Here is a 20,196-nt window from a genome sequence, read left to right on the forward strand (position 1 = left end):
CTCCCATGTAAGTTTAACTACAGTATTAACAGTACGTGAAATTGCGTAAGGTTTGGGTAATTCACAAGGGCTTTAGGAATAGAGCAGTTGAATTCAGTGAAGGTGTGAACCAGTAGACAAGTTGAGCGGCAGATGATAGAATGGCACAAGCCAAAACCCGTTTTACGGTACTGACCAATGTGGTCACAGGAAGTTGCAACACTTAAAAGAATGAGGTAGAAGAAGGAAGGTGAACATTATGTGACCAGTTAATGTTTGAAGTGGATGTCTTCTCACATCTGTGGAGAATACGGCTTGCTCTATTAGCAACAAAGTAAATGACTCCATGTGAAATAACAGGGATGTATTAAAAAAGTCTGATGTTTAGAAAGAGGTAGCCTAGGATAACTACAGGAAGGAAGATGTGCCTGTATAATTATGGTTTGATTTCTTTTCACTGTCTCCAATGATATTTGTCAGTTTTGTACTGCAGATGGAGCCACAGATTAAGTTTCTGCCTGGGTGCAGAAGTATTTACTTTGAGGACAGCAATACAAACTAAGTGAGGCAGTATGCTGCCAGGTCCAGGCATATCCCAGAGGGGCAGGTTCTGCTGACTTTAGAAGTGACTTTGAGTGTATGTGGTGGAAGAATAGCTTAACGAGAGTGTGACAAGGCATGGAAAAGTGGTTTAAGTTGAAGGATGTAAATTCATAATGTAATTCTTTTGTTCTAGGTGGTGGCCAAAAAATACCGCAACTTTGAGATTCCCAAGGAAATGACAGGGATTTGGAGATACCTGACAAATGCTTATAGCAGGGATGAATTCACCAATACCTGTCCTGGAGACAAAGAAATTGAAATAGCTTACAGTGATGTAGCCAAGAGACTCACTAAGTAAACAGCACTTGCAAAAGAGATGACTTCTCGCATATTCCATAACAATGCTTCTAACAGACTGCTCTTTTCATATAAGATAGCAATTTTTTTTGCATGAACTTGCAGTTATTCAAAGTTATGGTGGATAGACCAGGTACAGTAATTACCTAAAGTTTGCAGACTTAATTATAGGCTTGTTTTTCCTTACCTCTTTTCACAGCAAGTTTGAATATCATTAATGCAGTTATGTTAATATTGCACTGGGGTAACTCTAGATTCTTCACTATGAAGGGTTATCTTGCCCCTACTAGCTTTCTTTGCAAACATTTGGTCCCTTTCTACGAATTGGTTTAGGATACTGTCTTGCTATATGGTACAAGGAATATTTATGTATTTTGGAATTTATTGCTTTTCCAGAAGATCTATACACAATTGTCATATCTGTGACACATTGAATTGTACCTGCTTGTCTATCCTATTTACTTACACAAGGGAACTTATTATCCCGAAGAGCCATTTGCAGAATATTTGGCAATGTTTTTAAAAAAAATTTCTCTTGGATTTGAAATCATAGTAATGGTTGAGAATGGACTCAGATGTGAAACTTGGATTTGAATGACCCCAGATATCAGGGAAGTTTGAATCTAGGCTTGAGTGCTATAGCAGGAAGCTCACAGTTCAGAGTTAGTATTTAGTTGTGTCTTCAAGAGCTTGGTGAGATTAAAAAAAAACAAATTTTTTTTTAAATTGGCAACCTATGTTTGTCCCGAATTCTGAGTTGCAGCAAACAAATAATTGTCAGGATGCCCTTTACCATCATGAAACCAGAAGAATTGGATGCTTGCCATCTGTTCACCTTAAAAATTGCAAGTGGCTTTCTTTTTGGTAGTTAAGAGCCTTTATTTTGTATAGGTCTTTCTGATGATATTTACTTACAAAATCTGTGCTGTCATAAACAAAGTACATGTAAACATTAGTGTCCTAGTTGATAAATAGCTACTGTATATGGTGAATAGCAGTGCAATGATTAGTGATGCAAGACTGAACACTGATAGCCGTTAAAGTGGGAGTCTTTCTGGGAACTTTTTAAAGCTATTTCTTTCCTGAAGAAAGCTAAAGTGACCTTTAAAGAAAACATTTGCCTTACATTGTAGTATGCATTTTTTCCTGAAAGGAAATTTATTAATTACTCTTGTAAAGAAATGGTGTGTGAAATCCAGTCCTTTACATTGAATTTATCCTAATTGTTTATCTGTGCACCTGGAATGCAATTTTGCATAATCATAATCATTGCACTACTATACATAATCTTTTTACAGCAACACTGAGGAATAGCACTACAATTTTTTTAAAAGCAATTTTCAAATATTTCTAAACCAGGGAATGGTTTTCTTGTTTAAAATTACTGATTTTGATGCATGAAATAAACTGCTAGGTTATTTTTAAAAGACCATCATAAGCAACTCCAAAGAATGCTAGACTTATATGCCTATTTTTTTGTAAAGATACTTTTATATTTAACTGATTTTAGAAGCTGGAAAGTGCTATTCCTGGTAGGTTGTTCTTGGAATATTTAACATTCTGCAATAACATGGAAATGCTCGCATAAACACTTTTATACACTAATTTTTTTGGTAAGCACTGGCTTTGTGAAAACCAGCCTGACTTTTCTAAGCATCCTGCTTTTGCTACTTTATATACCCGTGAAGTTAGTTTGACATAGAAGAGGTAAAGTACAGGATCCATATTTGTATAGTATATGCGGCTTGTGGTGCCTTGTCTTGCCTGCCTAGAGCTAGAATTCCAATATAAAGGCAGTTAGCAAGCCTGTTACATGTTTTTCAAAGACAACCATAGATACACTTAGACCCTATTATGATTTAGTACGGGGGTGTTTAGGCACAGAAAGAAAATTCTGCAGAATGAGTGACCTGGTTAGGAAAAACTTACTGTAGCCTTTTAATAATTACTGTATTCTAATGTCACGTTCTCATCCTGAATAAAGTTTCTCAGCCATAATAATCCTCTGTAGGGGTTCAGTCTTTGCTACAACGTGACCTCTAGAAAAAGGAATGACTTTTTTGTTAGATAACATTTTTAATGACACATAGGGTAAAAGAAGACCCCAACCCTCATTGGTTTGGTGCTCTTTTCCATCATATAGTTAACCTTGAAAAACAAAAATGTAGGAAGCAACGTGATTGTGGGCAGATCTTTAAGTTTTTAACTCTACTTTAAAACATAGATCAGGATGGCCCTTGGAAGTTGTCTGACGTTGTAGTAATCGGGCCTCCCTCCTTTTAAAAGCAAATTAGCCATTTTGTGCACACTTTAGTACACCAGGCAGTTATGTGTATATAAGCATGAAAACAATTTCATGCAGTTTTCTAGTGTGTGCACAGCCTGCATATCAATGCATACAAATATTTAACTTGTTAAAATACCAGGCTTCTTGTCTTTTATAGATAATATATTCTCTCTACTTTTTAGGCAATCTTCAGACAATTGTAATTCATTATATTCGGCATTAAGTATTTTAATGATTGTGTCTGAAAGCTTGTAAACAAAGTTAAAGCTCTTGCTGTAACTAATGTATTTCTTATCTCAGTACAATGGAGTATTGAGTGTCGGAGCCTTTCCCTTATAGGTGTAATTCAAATGAGGACCAGGTTAGCAGTTTCTAAGGCGGTTACCATATGATAGCTGTTAACTGTCCTGTGTGAAAGGAGTTGGTATCTTTCAGGCTTCCTATTGCACAGTTTTGTTGTGTTGTGGCAGAAGCTGGCCAGCCTCTTACTGGCTTCGGCAGAGGCCAGGAATTTAATGGAGAACGAGCAGCCCTCACCTCTGTAGGTGATCCCTTCAGAACAGCAGAGTATAGCTAGGGTGGTGTGTAAAAGGCTTAGCGTCTGGTGTGGGTAGAGCACTTTCATCTGGCCCCAATCACCAGCGCTACATTAATTAAAAAAGCCCTTTCATAACTATGTAAATTCTTGACTTCTGTCAACTTGTTTACAATCTGATCTTTAAATGCATTTTTAATTTCATCAAACAGCAATTAATCTACCCCCTGTTTAAATTTAAAATGATGCTTCTAGCCCCTTCTACAATTTAAAAACAGCAGTTACCCTTTCAAGTTGGCATTCCAGTTTGCAAGTTGGTTGCATGTATTAGCATGCTGAATAACTTACTTTATTCTCAAGCTGAAATATGCTTAAATTCCCATTAAAACAGGTGACTTGTGTATTTCCTGAACATAAAGGGAAAATCCATCATCTTCATCCTGTTTTTGTGTGGGAGAACAGATTACAGTGTATGCATGATTTTTTTTTTTAACAAGCTTTCCTTCTTGAAGAGATTCTGTATGTGTAAGAGCTGCCTGTTGAACAAGAGGCATGTGAACTTCTGAAACAATTTCATGCATTCCAAAGCTTTCCTGTCCATCTACTGTTCACTGCTGGTCTATGTAAATGTCCCACACGGACAGTCACAGCCATGTAGCTTGTACGTTCGCATTTTCCCATAAAATTGGTGGTTTTTCTGCAATGGGCATGTCTAAACTGATTGAGAGTTGCATGCAGTTCCATGATAAGAAGAGAGATGTAATCAAGTTTTTATGCTAAAGTAGCAAATTAGCATTTCGTATCAAAGGAACACAGACATGAATAAATTGAAGATGCTTGAGCCAAACCCACTGATGCCTATCTCAATGTAGAACAAAAAGTGGCTAAGTACAGTCAACTTTTTTTACTCTTTGCCACTCAGTACTATCTGAACACATCCAATTAATATTTTCAGAAGAAGGCTTCATCCCAAGTGAAAAATATTTAATCTGCCTCAGAACCTGTGCCACCAATATTACATTTTGTTTCTGGAGGGGGTGGGAGGGATGGGACAATAGTGGAGCAGAATAGGATTTTGAGACTCCCAAGACAGGACATCAAGAATTGGAGCATTGTTTGCAGAAATACTTGAAGAGTTGATACAATTTATTGTAGTTTGCTTATGTCTTTCACTCTCTGGAACATCTTTTACAGATATACCAGTATACTGCTGGCAGCTATTGTTAAAAATAAAATTATATTTTCACTACCAAGCAGATCTTTCTCTTATTTCTGAAGACTACAGTTCTCATGTGTAAGCTTTGACTTGAATGTGGTGTGCTAAACTACAGAACAAAACTTTGTAGTAATTACCTTCCCAATTTTTGGCCTTCTGTTTTTTTCAGTGGTAGTGTGATTTAAGGCAGAATACGTGTTTCTAACATTATAACTAGCTGTTGTGCCCCTTAACAAAGTTAAGAACTTTCTTAAAATTAAGAATGAGTTGAGAAATAATGATTTCCCCTACAGAAATGATGAAAAGTGGTGGTGGTTTTTTTTTTCCCGATTTGAAGTTGAAACATAAACCCATAGATTTTGGTAGCATGTTTTTCTGTGGAATATTAGGTTTTCAGAGTTAAACTGAAAATTTATTAAAAAGACATAAAAAAATTCTCAAGTTTGGTTCAGCTTGTTTCCACCCAGATAATCCACTAAACAGCCATTTCAAGAGTTGAGATTGAATTGGTCCCATCTGTGGAATTCATGGATTTCAGACTCAGTGCTCTGATTCTGAGTTTCAGCTGTGTTTCCTCACTGTCTTTTGCTTTCAAATATGTCTCACCTAGCCATGGTAAACACCATACACCCTTGCTTTTAATATGAGTATGTTAACTAGGTACTAGGTCTTCAGAGCAAAGACCACCAGCTGCTAGTGGAAGTTTTCTTCAAAACTTCCTAAGCATTATCGTGTCAATCTCTTGTCTGTCTTATGAGTGTTTGAGGTGTCTCTGGGGTCTGATTTTTGTTTTTGAAAGGAAATTTGTGGAATCCAGAAGACATTCCTGGAGCCTGTAATCTGGGATGCCATCATCTGAGTTTGAGCATGTGCAGGAAAGTAACAGACATGCTTGTAATAGTAGCAAATCCAGCAATTAAACCCTTGGTAGGTTTACATACCTGTATCACTGTACTATTTTACTGACTGCAACGTTTGTGATCGGAGGTGGGTTTTGCAGTAAGATTTGTGATCACCTTGTTTGAGTTTGGTCACATACTTCCATGAAATGCAACAGGGTGGATCAGAAGGTAATGTAATACCCTCTTCGTGTGGAGAGCACACTGAAAGGGAATAGTGTTGAGCTGTGAAGGTGACGCTCGTCCTGCATGGCAAAGGCAATAGTCTTAGGATATGTGATAAATGTTTTGTATAATTATGATTTGCTGCAAGAGCTGCTTTTGACTAGCTAATAACTTTTATGTTTTTTGCTAGATATTGTTTTTAACGCACCTCAGGTGACTGCCCTGTCTGGTGTGAAATGTTCCTCCTGGATGTCCTAGCAAGAAACAGCTGGATTTTGGCTTCAGTGAAAGCTGTGGAGCCCACTCCCAAACAGTTCTGTGTAGCTGCTGACTGGGAGCAATGGAAAGAATTTAAGAGCTTGAGGGGAGCTAGGTGAGGCTGAATATTTCATACTTGTTTCTGACCACTGTGTTCTCCCTGTTCTCAGGGACAGCTCTGATGCAAATAATTTTGGACTTGGCTTGCATCCAGGTTTCATAGCTCTGGCTTACCTCCCCAGAAATGGTGCCATGTTCCCAAGGAAAACTGGTCTAGAGATTCGTAATGAACTCCAGTGGTTTAGAATCTGGACCGCCTAAACTGTGATAAGTAGTAATTGTGAAAGCAGTTGATATCTGTTCACCTCAGTTGTAAGGCCTGAGAGCAGTGCAGTCTGAGAATTGCAGTGACTATAGTGAAGTGCGTCACCCTTCTCCTGTGTCCTGTCCACCCCTGCAACATCAGCATGCTTTAGCTAGACCCCAGTTATATTGAAGTGATCATTTTCTTTCTCTTTGTACTCTCCCCTATTCTAAGTGAGTCTAACAATGTACTGGAAGTTGCTGTCGCTCTCTGGTACCAAGCCAGGGGGAGATCTGGTGATCTTGGGGACTGGTTTGCCTTGAGATGTGTTGTTAATGGCACTAGCTTTGAAATATTGGCATCTTGTTTGGAAATACTATTTTAGATACTCATCAACTTATTTTTGTGATGTTTCACTAAGAAGTTCGTAGAAATAAACTAGCATTTTGTTAGCATAGTATCATATTTTACGTAGGGTATTGCACACATTTCAGAAGATTGATCCGATTTGTCTTGGTTCGTTCCTTTAGCAATTAGCATGCTTTATCAGAGCTCCAGTTTTCTTATTGCAAAGAGGCTAAAACATACTATTTGCCAAAAGTATTAATTGTGCTGTGGAAATTCCAGAAACAATTTTCTAATTACTTCCTCAACTTGGTTTTCTTATAAACAGCAGCAAAATACAGTAGCTAAAAGGCTGAGGAGACCTGCAAGTATCTCTATTGAGTTCTTGCTGGTGTAGGAATAAACCAATTTGTCAGAGAGTAGTCGAGATTTTTATGGAAGGAAAAAGAAACCTGGACAAACCTTTGTATTCAGTGGGATGGAAAAGGAACTCATTTGACGTGGTTGCCTGAGGGCTTTTGCACACTCATTACAGTGAAAGCTAAGTATGAGCTGAATGTCTAAACATTTTTGCTGTCTCTGAAAGTCTCCAGGAGAAAGAGTGGATGTAGTGACTCATTAATCAAGAATGTGTTTAACTGTAGTGGTTCCCAAACTCTTCTCAGTGGATCACAGGTGGTCCAGGAGGCCAAGGAGAGCCTTTGATGGGCTTACATGAAGCAGGGGGTAGTGTTAACAGGGTGAATGTGAATGGTCATGAGAAGTTGACTGACCTTTTAATCACAAACGTTTAGGAACTGCTGCTTGAGGGCTTTACTTTCTTCATTGAATTCATTCTGCAAAAGCAAGATTCACCTTGAACTGGTGAATAGTTCACACCCAAATGGCTTGGTTTTGTGGTGGTCTCCTGAAGTCAGTAGGCATAGTGGTGAGACTTAAAGCAGTTTAATCTCTCATGAAAAAAATGCAGCAACACTGGCAATAACAAAGCTCTTTAGTCTGGGTTAGTACTTTTCCAAGACTGCCAAAAGTGTGTGGTGGCTGAGCAACTTTGGGTCGTGATCGCAGTGTTCAAAAGTAACCAGAGACTGGGGGAGGTAAATTAGTCAAGTGTCATGAGATAATTTCTGAAAAGTATTAACTTAGGGTGAAGTACAGAGCCTAGCTTTTAACTGTGTGCGAGAAATGAAAAGTCCAGAAGTAAGCAACCCTTCTCCCTGCAGATCCTACTGCACTTGGTCTTGCTAAATTTCTGATGAGCTCTCAAAGCTGATGCTGGATGGTTTCCAGAGCTGGAAAAAGAGAACTCATGATTCTTTGACTCAAGAGAAGAACTGCTGTGTTCTTACCACTGGACAGAGAGATGAAAACGGTTGCTAAACAAAGATCAAACATGTGAACTTTATAAATAAACAAACAAAATTGATGCTAAGGGACGTCTCAACTCCTTTGCCTCCGGCAAAGGGCTTGGCAGGACCTAGGAGAATGACTTTGTCAGTTTGCACATGGAATTCTTATTTTAAAGAGTCTGATTGAAGTGATACTACTCCTCTTAATAAGTTTGAAGGTTATGCTGGTTAAAATGGCCTTCTCGGTCCATGCATTGGTTGAATGCAGGGTAGAGGAGAAAGCATTTGCAGTGCTGAGCTCTGGATGCAGAACATGGCAAAAATTTAAACAATGTGTGATTTAAAAAGCTGATTGTGAGAAGCTAGTGTTAATGGTAAAACACTTAAAGGTAGCAGGTTTGATAACGTGCCGAAGAGGGAGCTTAGTCAACTGCAAGAGGTGCCTGCAACGCAGAGCTTGGCAAGTGGAGGGGCTTCTCTGATCTGATGTGCGTTTCAAGCCTCCAGTTCCAGTCCTTCCTGTTAGGAAGATGGGACTGTGGTTCGCAGAAATGGGTTTGCTCGGTATCTTATATGAAGTTGATGGTTGGAGTGGGAGCAGAACCCAGGAGCAGATAGCTGTTATTTTACCTGTTTTCCTTCCTCTATAAAGTTTGATGAGTGACACGAACTGGGAACAGCAAACTTGTTGGTCAGACTATTGCCCAACATACAGACCTAGCAGTCTTGACTCCCCCTTCCTGTTCCCAGCATTAAGTAACTTCCATCCTTGACAGCTTCTGCTCCTGTTTCTCCTTTGGTTCAATACCCCTGCTGCAGCCCTTGCTGTGTATGATGCTGTAGTCTGGATGTGGAGCACAGCTGTAGCTGGCTCCTGTTTTTAATACAGAGCAGCCCACTCCAGCCTCCTGGCGAGGCAGCCAGCTGCAGTCAGCCCAGTGCCCGGTAGCTGCAAACACAGCCTTCTCCCAGAGGCCCAGCTGCTCTCTGTACATGTCATGCTGCGTGTGCACAGCTTTCCGAGGAGAACTTAAACTTCTGGATACTCCTGCAGTTGTTGTGGGATGCCAGGCAAAAGATGAAGACCCTGGTCGTCTTCCTGAATAATTTACTGCTTGAGGCTTGAGTCTCATTAGAGACTACTGCCTTTAAGCATAAAGCAGTAGCTGACAAGTCGAGCTATTTGTAGCTGCACAATCGTTGGAGGTTATTTCTGGGGTGAAGTTCTTGTTGGGAAGAGTCTAACAAGGAAGAAGGGTGGTCTAGACAATAGTTCCCCGGACTTGACTCTAGGGGCTGTGAGTTCATTTCTTGTCTGTATTGGGCAAGCTGTTTCCATTTGTAGTGTCTCAGTTTTGCTTTCTTAAAAGGGGAATAATTGCCTTTAAAAGATTTTGGTAGTGTTTCCCATCCGTAGCTACCAACGAGGAAACTTAAAGAAGAAAGTATCATGGACAATGATCTCCCTTTGAGATCTAAATGAAGACCATTCAGAGAGCAGAGCTCAGCTGATGTACTTGCCGTCTGGCAGCAGAGCCGGCCTAAGCACACGCATAGTTCCAGATAAGTCACGGCACCTTGCCTTGTGTCAGGAGGCTCACGGGGTGAAGAGGGGAGCTGAGGTTGCTGCAGTAGAGGGGGGTGCTTGAGGACAAGGGCATGTGCCCTAAGGAAATTGGCTTTTATTAACTCTGCTGGTCACCATGACTTCTGTTTATCTGCTTTGCTGGCTCACTGGGAATGAAGTTACATCAGTGTAACAAAGCTGCGTTAGTGTTCGTACCGATTCTGTGGCTTGTAGCTGAATTTTTTTATTTGATCTGGATGGGTTGATCTGTATCCGTGGGCTCCTACTGTGGATATGTTTGAAACAAAACTGAATGATGAAGCTTGTGCTTTTCTTCTTGTCATTCAGGGCACTTGGACAACGTAAACTGCTGTTTGTGTGCCGGGTGGCATTATCTGTGACAAACGAGCATGTGAAGCCAGGATGCACTGTCCAAGGACATAGAGTAGGAAAATGCTGAGAGTTTTTACAGCTCCTGCTTGTGTATGTGGGTTTAAGGTGTAGGCAGGCATATGCTGCTTCAGCTACTTCTTAGTTTTACTTTCCTCAGGCAATATTTCTTATAGGGACTGGGAGTTCCTGTAGTTTGTGGGGTTCTTTGGGTTTTTTTTTCGTTTTGTTTTTGTTTTTTTTTTTTTTTTTTTTGGGTAGTGGTTTGCTCTTCGTCTTGCTGCACCCACTCAGCTAAGAATCAGATATACAACAGCACATGCGCATTTACTGTGGGCATCATGCAAGGGGTTGCCGGATTTGAAGTGTTTAGTGTGAGCTCTCTTCAAAGGAGTCTAACTAATTTCAGAGCATTTTGTGGACTTTGAGCCAGAATCAGCTACACGGTAAAACCTGCCATGGGAAGGAGTGTGAAATAACGCTGCTTTGACCATTGGGTGAATTCTTTTCTGCTAGATGCCTTGAGGAGAGAAATCTGGCACACTTGCAGCCAACAGGATGGAGATTGTCCCTGGGTCCCAGCTACCTGCCCTCCAGGCATAGTGTGTGACAGACCAGTTCAGTTAGTCTAAGATCCTTTTGTACTAGTGGGCAGTGAAAGATGCACATGAGCAAACTTTCTCACAGTGTGACTAGCCCACAGGGCAATGGAATCTGTAGACACTAGTGTGCAAAATCCCTTCTCAGGCTCGCTCTGTCCTTCCCCTCCAGACGAGACTTTCCTTATGGCTAGTTACTCATTACAGCAGAACTTGCTCAGCTTTCCCGTGAAACTTCCTGCTGCAAACTGGATTTTGCAGTGGCTACTGCATTGGTCTGAGCCAGCTGGCATTTCGTAGCGTCTCTGGGAGTGAAGGATTTGGGGGAGACTGGGGTAAGGAGAAAGGTACTGCTCTGTAATGTGCTGTAGGCAATGAGAAACTTGCTGGGAGCACCTGAACAGGGGCTCCTCAGGGCAGAATCCTGCCTGTGAGCCTCGAGAGCTGAGACGCAGGTGCTTGACTGTGGGTCCAAATGGTTAAGCCTGTGCTTAAGGAGGGAGAGGCTCCTGAAAGCGTTGGATGGTTGTAAGAGAAGGATCCCGAGTATCATAACGCGACTCAATGTATTGGAAGTCTTTGAAGTCTTCCCCTGACATCCATCCCGTACCAGCATCTTTCATCCTTCGCCAGCGCTTCCCCAGCTGAAGCTATTAAAGGGAAACTACAGAAGCCATAAATCCTGGCTGTTAACATCTCCAGTGGTAAGATTTCACAATGAGCCCAAGTTGCTGCAAAAGATAAGAGAAGGCCTTGAAACCAAGGCAAGTTGTGACTGGTTCTCAAGAATAGCTGAGCTTCACAGCTTCGTTGGGGGTCCCTCCAGGTTACTCGCTTTTGGGCACAGTAGCTGGCTCTGCTGCTGACTCTCTGGGTGCCCTTGTGTGAGTCACCCAGTGCATGTCTACATCGTGCAGTGCAGCCTGGAGGAGAGATCCCCAGCTCTGACCTGACCCAAAGGGGTAAAGCTCTATCTGGGGTGCTGTATATATAGGTTAAACAATCCAGCTGCGGTGCTCTCCTGCTGTGGTTACACTGCTTCCAAGGATTGATCTTATCACATCCGCGGGGAGCTGAGCTTATAAATGCACCCGTTTCAGTGGAGCGCAGGCACATGTAAGGGCCCCCCCCTTTGCATGCAGAGGGTGGAGTGCCTCTCCTGGAGTTTGCAGAAGGGCCAGGAAGAAATCTGGGAGTCCTGATTCCCCAGGATCCCTGTTTTGGTTGCACCATCTGGTTGGAACAGGCAATGAAAGGCGAGGTCTCCTTGTACCTCTACATTGAGATAGTAGCCGGAAGGCTCCCTGCTTTATCAGGAGTGTTGGTTCAACAGAGGAGAAAAAAGCAGCCTGAATTGCCAGACAGCAAATAGGAGCGATTCCTGGGAATGTTTCCTTGAGTGAATGGGAACGTTGTTAGTGGGCGAACTGGAATCAATGTTACACTCATAATTTTATTTACACCCTTGCTGTGATCCTGATCTCTGCCCAGCCTAGAGTGCGTATCTGTACAGAGTTCACTTCAGTATAAACACTTGGCTCTGCAGAATGTGTCGGTACATCAAATTGTCTGCCAGGCGCCTTCCTGAATGATTCTTTTCATGGGAGACTTTTTTTCTCATGTCTTCTTCACAGCACTAGTCTAGCAAGTCTCCTCTTTCTAGCAGCAGGCCAGGAAGAAGTGATGGGTCTGCGGGGCAAAAAGTCCAGTTACCCACGTGAGAGGGCCGGAGGCATTGTGGCTGAATGATCAGAAGGTCTTTGCCCTCTCCATGTCAGAGGCTCTCTTTTCCTATCGGCATTGCTTATTCCCACAGTTCCCACCCGTAGTGGGAGTGGGAGAGAGAAAACCTGCCTCTTGGTGTGCTGAATGTTGTGCTGTGGATGCAGCTGCTCCTAAGCCCTCCAAAGGAAAGTTGTTACTGTCTCGATGAAACAAACTTTGGGTAGTTGTGAGGGAACCTGTCACAGCATCAGTGTTGGAACACAGGGCCCAGCAAGACCCCAAGGGCTTGGTCAGGCCACGGGCTGGGCTCGGAGGGAAAGGAGGGAAAGCAGTGGTGTGGGGTGGAGGTACACGGAGTAGCTCATGTCACATCTGACCAACGTCCTCATTTAAACGTCTCAGCGCTGCAAACCACTCGCTCAGTCCTGCCAGTTTTGTTGGCTTTGCTCTGTTCCCTCTCCTCCTCCAGGCATTTAAAATGAGTCTCTGAATAAGTGTCCTTTTGATTTTCTTGCTCTGAAGTCCTCCCCAGCATCACCAACTTAAAACTGCCCTTCTGTGGGGAAATTGCCCGCTGCTCTGGCCATGCACCACTCCTTGGGGCCAGCTTTTCCGTTCCCCTCACATGCTGTGCCGTGGGGAAGCTGGTGGCTGCTGGTGTGTGCGGAGGGCAAAGCGGATCCGCTTGGATGTCGGAGACCTCTTGGATTTGGCGCTAACACCCAGACAAACCCAAGGCTTTGAGGAGGCAAATGCTCCGTCTAGGAATTCAGATCAGCAGCTGTTGGTGAAAACCTCAATAAGGCGAGAGGCTTTGGAGCTGCTGTTGCCCTCCAGGGATAACTTCGCTTTTTGTGAGGGCGTATGCATTGCTCGCTCAGACCTTCTTGGAAAGGGAAGCCTCGATATCGGCTACACCGATGAGATCTTCTTTTCCTTTTGAGCTGAAAACCAAATCCTCAGTGTTTGCTGCTCTACTGATTAACTGGGGATAGGATAAGCCCTTCTGGGGTGCTGTGTTAGTGCAAAGGTGCAAACGGTCCTTGCCTATCATCGTCTGTTCCGAACAGATGATGTGGATCTTGGGGAATCAGGGCTCCTGGGTCTGCTCCTGGCCCCGAAGTACTGCTTTATCTTCTGCGCGCAAAAGGGGTCCTCAGGGCCCTGGAAAGCCCTGTTAGACCAACAGCTTAATGAATTGCTGTGAACCTTCTATTTCTGTAGCAAGCATGTCTCTTATAACCTCTTAATTTCCGGAAGAAGGGAAGGCAGCGGTAGGGGAGATGCACTGGAAGAAGCCCTGGATGTATCGGGAAGGTGGGAGAGGAAAAACAAGCCCAGGAGCTCCCGTGTCCTGAGCTGGCAGCTCCCTTACGGAGCCATCCTTGCTGGGACATGAGGCAGGCGGTCCCAGATCCCATAGGTGCCCGCTGCTTTGGTAACACCGCGTTGGTTTCGGTGGGGAAAGGGCCCTATTTCTCTTTGCACCGTTTGGCAATAGTTTCCCGGTATTCCTGGTTCCCAGGAGGAGCGCAGGGCTGTTATGATCCAGCTGGCCTGTGGAGGTCAGCCTCGGCTCAGGGAATCTCCCCGGCAGCTCCCGGGGAGCAGCAGGGTGGCCCAGCTCCTGCTCCTCTGCACCTTCCCCAAGTCGGGGGCCATCTCTGAGCCTACATCTTTCCCCCCTGCCAGGGTTTGGTGGCTTTTGCCGCCCTCCTGTAACATCCCGCTGCTTTTCCTTAGTGGTCCAGAGGGGAGAATACAGAGACACCGGGGAATGTTTGACTTCTGGAAAGGTAGAGAACAAAGGAAAAGGAACTGCCGTAATGCTCTGTTCTGACCCCGTTTTAACAGCGTGAGTGCGTTTGGGCTTGACTTACAGAACCGTTTGTCCCCATATTCTAGGATCTCTGCCACATCTCCGGTGTGCTGACCTGCGTCTCGCGCTTCTGAGGATGCAGGTCAGAAACGACCGCAGGTGGACATCAGGACTCTTCTTGGTGTTTTTTTCTGTGCTTTTGGTGTTTTTCAGATCCCTCCTCACCCAACAAGTGAAGAACACTGGAAACGGATGAGTGTTTGTTTGCTGTTGTAGGAGTCCCCATTTTCAAAATGCCACAAACCACTAAGCCAGCTCCGTAGCCTGGACAAAACACAGCTCTAGGTGCAGGACAGTTTTTGAAGGACCCTGGGGAGCTGAAGGCTGTGTGATGCCTTTCTCCAAAGCCTACCAAGCAGGCCAGTGGGACAAGCACCTCTTATTATGGTATTTTAAGACCATCTCTTTCCCACAAGGCATTTCCTTGGTCCATCCCTAATGGATTCCCACTGAGGATCCCGAAGCACGGTTGGATACTTGGGTGGTTCCTCTTGCTGTGCATTGTCTGTGCAGTGCCCAGTGCTAATTAGCAGAGCTGAGTTTAGGCTCCTGAAATGACCTCTGCTGCTGGGCTCCTGTCCTGCCCAGGGGATGTGGCTTTTATGCCGTTTTAGTCACTAATGACAATGATTGTGGTTGTTATGGGAAATTGGGTTGCTGGAGCTCTGAAGCAAAGAAGGTCCCTGTTGCAGGTGTGCAGCGTGACTTTAGGGTCAATGGAGAAGAAAAGTAACTCACACTCCTTGATGTTCCCATAGCACTTGTCAACCCCTTCTAGGAAGACTATAACAGTGAGATCTGAAGGTTTCATGTCCCTGCTTTCCTGGCAATAGATGGGACAGGTATTAAACCCCCCTTTCTTGGGTTGGTGCCTGGTACTGCATGACAAGCCCTTGCTGCCTCCTCCACCTGACAAGGGCCATGTGGGAGCCCCTTCCATGCAGAAATAATTTTTTCTTTTTTTAATGCTGAATTAGCCCTGTCTATGGCAATACATGAATTATCTGACATGGCGAGTTCAGCAAAACCAAGGATGAGGAGTCTATCAGGCCCTTGAATCTGTTCAACGCTGGACATTGATGGTGCCCTCTAGTGTCACGTCATGGGGAATAAGGGCTCAGTTCAGGACAGTGTTGAAGGTCCTTGCCTTGCTAGCCCATGAGGCAGTGGTTGCTGCTGATGCCCTTTGCTCTGACCCCAGCGATGATTTGGGATACCAGGTTTTCCTCTCGAGTGTGTAGGAAATTCCCGTGGTGAAGGTCCGGGAGTTTCCCAGGAGCTGGGCACCTCGGGTGTTATCAAAGCAATAATTCTTCCTATTTCCCACCTAATAAAGCAAGGCGACCTTAAACAATGTGGATGCTGTTGGTAACCACAGCAGATGCTCGAAGACTCTGCTGCTCTCCGGGCTCCATCACAGCCATTAATATGCGGAGAAGTTGGATTCACGTTTTAGACGAGCTCATATTCTTTGCTATTAGCAGGTTTCTATAGATGCCACAGAAAGCATGTTATTAAGGCAGATGAAAGGCCAAGGAACGAGTTTGCTGTGCTTGTGCATGCCCATGGGGTAAGCTTTCTGCCCCTCCCCCATTTTTTTATTCTATCCATCCTGCATCAAAGTTGCTTCGAGAAGCAAGCGAGCTCCCCAGAAAGGCCCTGCGATGGTGGTAATGGAGCAAAACCACAAAGTGTTTCGCTGCTTGTGAAGTACCAGACTGATCGCTGGGCTGAGCCAAGCTGACAGGTTGATCTTTTGCTTCCTGCAGCCTGTTGTTCTACCAAAAAAAAAAAAAGAAGCAGCTCCCCCCCTTCCCGGAGACTCCTCCACCTGCCCCGCTCACTTGCTGACTTGTGCATTCCTCCTTCCACATGTTATAAAGATTAATCGCTCCAGTTGGAGCTTGGTGCGACTGGGCAAGGCGAGACATTCCTCTGTTGACATTGCTGCTTTTGACTAAGGGAGGCCAGAGGTTTTGGACTCGCCCCGGCCAGTCGATGCGTGGGCAAGCTCTTCGTGGAGTTTGGCTGCTCCTTGTCTTGTGCACAAAGGGAAGTGAGCCCCCCCGCCCCCAGCATACATGCAGCCCCTGGCAGGAGGAATTTCTCTTTACAAGATGCACAGTTGCCTGTTGCTGTTGCAGATTCCGTGGTTTTGCTCTGGAGAACGAAGGGGCAGTTGGGTCCTGAGCTGGGTGGCAGTGGTCCGGGCAGGTTTGGACATAAACATGACTTTGCTTCGTGCCCCAGGAACAGGAAAGGGTTACTGTGCTGTGGGGCAGGAGTAGCTGCATTTGGATAGCGGATAAAGCAAGGTCTCTGTAGGACAGTCGGGAGCCTTGGTGGAACCATGGCCAAGAGTTTCGGGTCTGCTGCTGCAGCGGTGGCCTGTCCTCCGTGCTGGTTTCTGCTGGCTTTGTGAGTGCTGGAGACAGCTTTCTCTTTGTGCGTGCATAGCATCGCTGCTGGAGCTCTCGAGCACCTTAGGTCTCGGAAAGCTTTTGGCTGAATGCATGTACCCTCTCTCCAGACCCAAATCCATCTCACAACCACACTGGATCTTCCTTCAGATCCATCCACTAGGATTTGCAGCCCTAAAGAGAGGAACGTGGCTCCTGCCTTGCCCAGCTCAAACCGAGCATCGGAAGAGACGGCAGAGGCTGTGCCAGAGCTTCGGGAGAGCGGAGGCTTTCCCCAGGGTTTTCCCTGCCTCGTGCTGTCCTGTCCTCTGCGTGTCTGCCCCAAGCTGGGAAGACAGGGCTGGAGGCTGCAAGGTCAAACCTCAGAGGTAAGTGGCTATTTCTGGAATTTCATAGAAGAGAGGAGAGACCGGGAGCCTAGAGCAGGATGCACGAAGGGAACAACGGGTGCATCGTCTAGAGAAACGAGGACCGGGAAGAGGCACAAATCTCCTCTGTGCAGATGGGAGCCGTGGAGGGGAACTGCTGTCTGGAGGAGAGGAAACAAAAGGTGCAGATTCAGGTTAGATGTTAGGAAAAATCTCCCATCGTCTCGGCAGGCTGGGGAACCGCCACCACTGGGGGTGAAGGACGTGTTAAAGCACCCCAGACAGATGTTTGTCTATGTAAACACCAGCGTGCCTTGGGCGAGGGAACAGGTTTGGCGGCTCCTTGGGCTCCAGCCCTGTTTCTCCGTGATTTGTATGCACATACTCGCTTGTGAGCGCGTTTGCTCACCTATGCGCTTGTCCCACCATAAACACGCGTTTTGGATCTGGAACAGAAGTTCACATACATATTGCTTTTGTTGCGTTTTTGTCATCTGCTCCGAGTCTTGTTGAGTGCTGCAAAACAGCTTCTGGGTATGAGAAGGATTATACAAATGAAGCTGTTGTAGGACTGTAATTTCAGAGGTTTTTTTCTTACCATTAGATTTTTTTCTGTTCTTTCCTTTTTCCTTTACTAAAAAAACCTTCTTTTGTGCACTTTGGACCAAGCTTGTCATATTTCTTAGAGTCTCCAGTGACTCCTTCATACTACAGACTTTCTGGAGTCCTCCTTGTTAGACCAAGAACTGCATGATTCATTGTGTGCTGGAGATTTAATACTGCACGTAAAACATTCCCGGTTCAAATTTGTTTTCTTTTTTTCCCCCCTCCCCTCTTTTTTTTTTTTCTTTCTTGGCTTCTCACTTACATCCTGGAATTTTTTCACGAGATATAAAATAAATACATTCCCAAATATGTCCAGTAGGAAACGATCCACTTGGATTTTTCAGCTGCTGTTTTAGAGGCCTTAAAACAATTTGGTGCTGTTCAGCTTTCTCCAGGGATGGCTGTGTGTTGGGAAGACTGTCTCCTGTCTCTCATGGCCCTCTGAAGATGCACATCACTTCGTGAACAGCTCAGCCTCTGCGTGCAGCTGGGCTCCTGCTTTTGGAGGTGCGTATTGCTTACTGAAGACTTTTGGGGTTGCTTGTCCAAAGGCGAGATGTAGATTTTTAGTGCCAAAAGGGACTTTTTTGGTTATTCAACCTGGCTGAATCCCATCTTTTAAGGTCACCAGCCTGCCTGGTGGTGGCATGTCCCATCCTGGCGTTAATCAGCAGGTGGTTCGCTGGGTCTGATGTCACCTGTGTACTCAACAGCCATTCCAAGAGCAGCGGCTGGGGTCAGCTTCTTCTGAGGACAAAGTCCTCTGACAGGCAGTTAAATGATGACCTGAACCTGAGAAGGATTAGTTGAACCCTTTAATTACAGGTTGCCTTAAGCCTCCCTGTAGCAAGGTGTATCTGTCCTGCCCAGATTCCTCTTCATCTGCATTTTTTAAATATATGGTAATGAATTCAAGTCCCTCTTAGCCATGACCTGAGAATCAATTTTTCAAAGAAGCCCAAGGCTGGGTTTCCTGGGACTTGGTCCTGGCAATCAATGGGCTCTTGGAGAGTCTCTCAGGCCTTCCCGAAGCACTTGAGGAGTCTGATTTCCAAAGGGACCTCAGCAATTTCCATCAGCCTTGCTGTCCAAGGATCCTGTCCCCAGGGTGCAGCGTGCTTGAAGCAAGGTGGTCCTGCTCCCTTCGCTGCCGAGGACGTGCCGCCTGAAGCAGCACTCACGGCAGCGATGCAATCGGATCACCTACAGCTGGGGTGGGCTAGCTTGGGAGTAGCAGCACATGATGACACTCTTGCAGGCCAGGAGCACCTCCTGGTTCTGCACTGTGCCCCGGGGATGCGTTAGCCCGCTGGGTGCTAACGATCTTCTGCTGTTTCCCCAGTAGGTGCTTGCCTCCATCCTGCTCCCTTCCCAATGGAGCGTTAGTTTGCATCGAATTTGACCTCAGGATGCAAATCCCAGGACTCTTCTCATTAACGTGGCAATTTGGACCCGTGGCAGAACTGTTATCTCTGTGCTTGAGTGACTTGAGCAGCTCCTGTATGTGTGTGAGGACATTTACATGGCCAGGCAGCATTCCTGCTTCAGTGCCTTGTGTAAACACCTCGGGGGTCTAATGCAATTCTTGGCTGCCATCATTTCTCTGCTCCGCTCGAGTAACTGCCTGGAAAGGTGGTGATAATTGTACGTGTTTTGCGTGTCCGATATGTGCTGGGACAGGCTCAGCTTGGAAACGAGGGCTGTCCGAGCCAGCCCGCAGCAGGATCGTGGGAGATGCTGCCATCGGCCCCGCATCAGGCACCGTCCCAGCAGACTCAGCCAGCTGGCACCCAAAACCGCCTTTGCAGAGCGGATGTTTTTCGGGAGCTCTGCTCCTGGCTCTCCTTCTCCAGGTGACACCAAACGAGACCTTAGCAGCAGCTCAACCTTGGAGAAGCAGGTTTGCCATCCCTCTCTGAAGGACTTTGAGCCATCCTGTGCGAGCCCTGCTATCCCCATGGTGGGAAGCCCCCGCTCCTGGTCCCACACCAGGCTACAGACACCCAGGGAAGGGGGGTCCTGCCCCGCGGTGCCATCCAAACCTGCAAAAACTGAGGAAAGGAAGGGAAGGTGATGAGCGGGGATGTGGTTTGTGCCAGCTCAGTGATGGACCAGAGGCCATAGGTTCAGTTCCACTTCTTTTTCCTTTAGCTTTGTATAAGCTAAAGGAAAGCTCAGCTTCTTGGTGGCCAAGGAAAAAGTCATCTCAAGGCTGTGACCACCTTTTGTATAGTCAAGAGGTCGTTTCCAAGAGCGGTCCTTCTGCAGGAGCATCAGCTGCATCCCCACCGGCCTCGCTGCCTCCTCCCGCGCCGGCGGTACCCGGGGGCTGCAAAACCCGCCGGCGCGCAATCAGCCAGCCATCGCGCCGTGGAGCCTGTGGATCCGGCGGTTCGCGGGCTGGC

The 20,196-nt window shown here is 45.5% G+C and overlaps 1 protein-coding gene across 1 annotated transcript in view; it reads left to right on the forward strand.

The window, feature by feature from the left end:
* CLIC4 (chloride intracellular channel 4) overlaps positions 1 to 4,726 on the forward strand; it is a 33,041-nt gene extending 28,315 nt beyond the window's left edge. The window contains exon 6 of the mRNA XM_010576105.1: positions 716 to 4,726. Within this exon, the coding sequence (XP_010574407.1) occupies positions 716 to 880 (165 nt within the window). The 3' untranslated portion in view covers positions 881 to 4,726. The remainder of the gene's footprint in view (positions 1 to 715) is intronic.
* The last annotated feature ends 15,470 nt before the right edge of the window (positions 4,727 to 20,196 follow it).

This window comes from Haliaeetus leucocephalus, unplaced genomic scaffold (genome assembly GCF_000737465.1).
Source record: "Haliaeetus leucocephalus isolate CR32 unplaced genomic scaffold, Haliaeetus_leucocephalus-4.0 Scaffold517, whole genome shotgun sequence".
NCBI classification, from domain to species: domain Eukaryota; kingdom Metazoa; phylum Chordata; class Aves; order Accipitriformes; family Accipitridae; genus Haliaeetus; species Haliaeetus leucocephalus.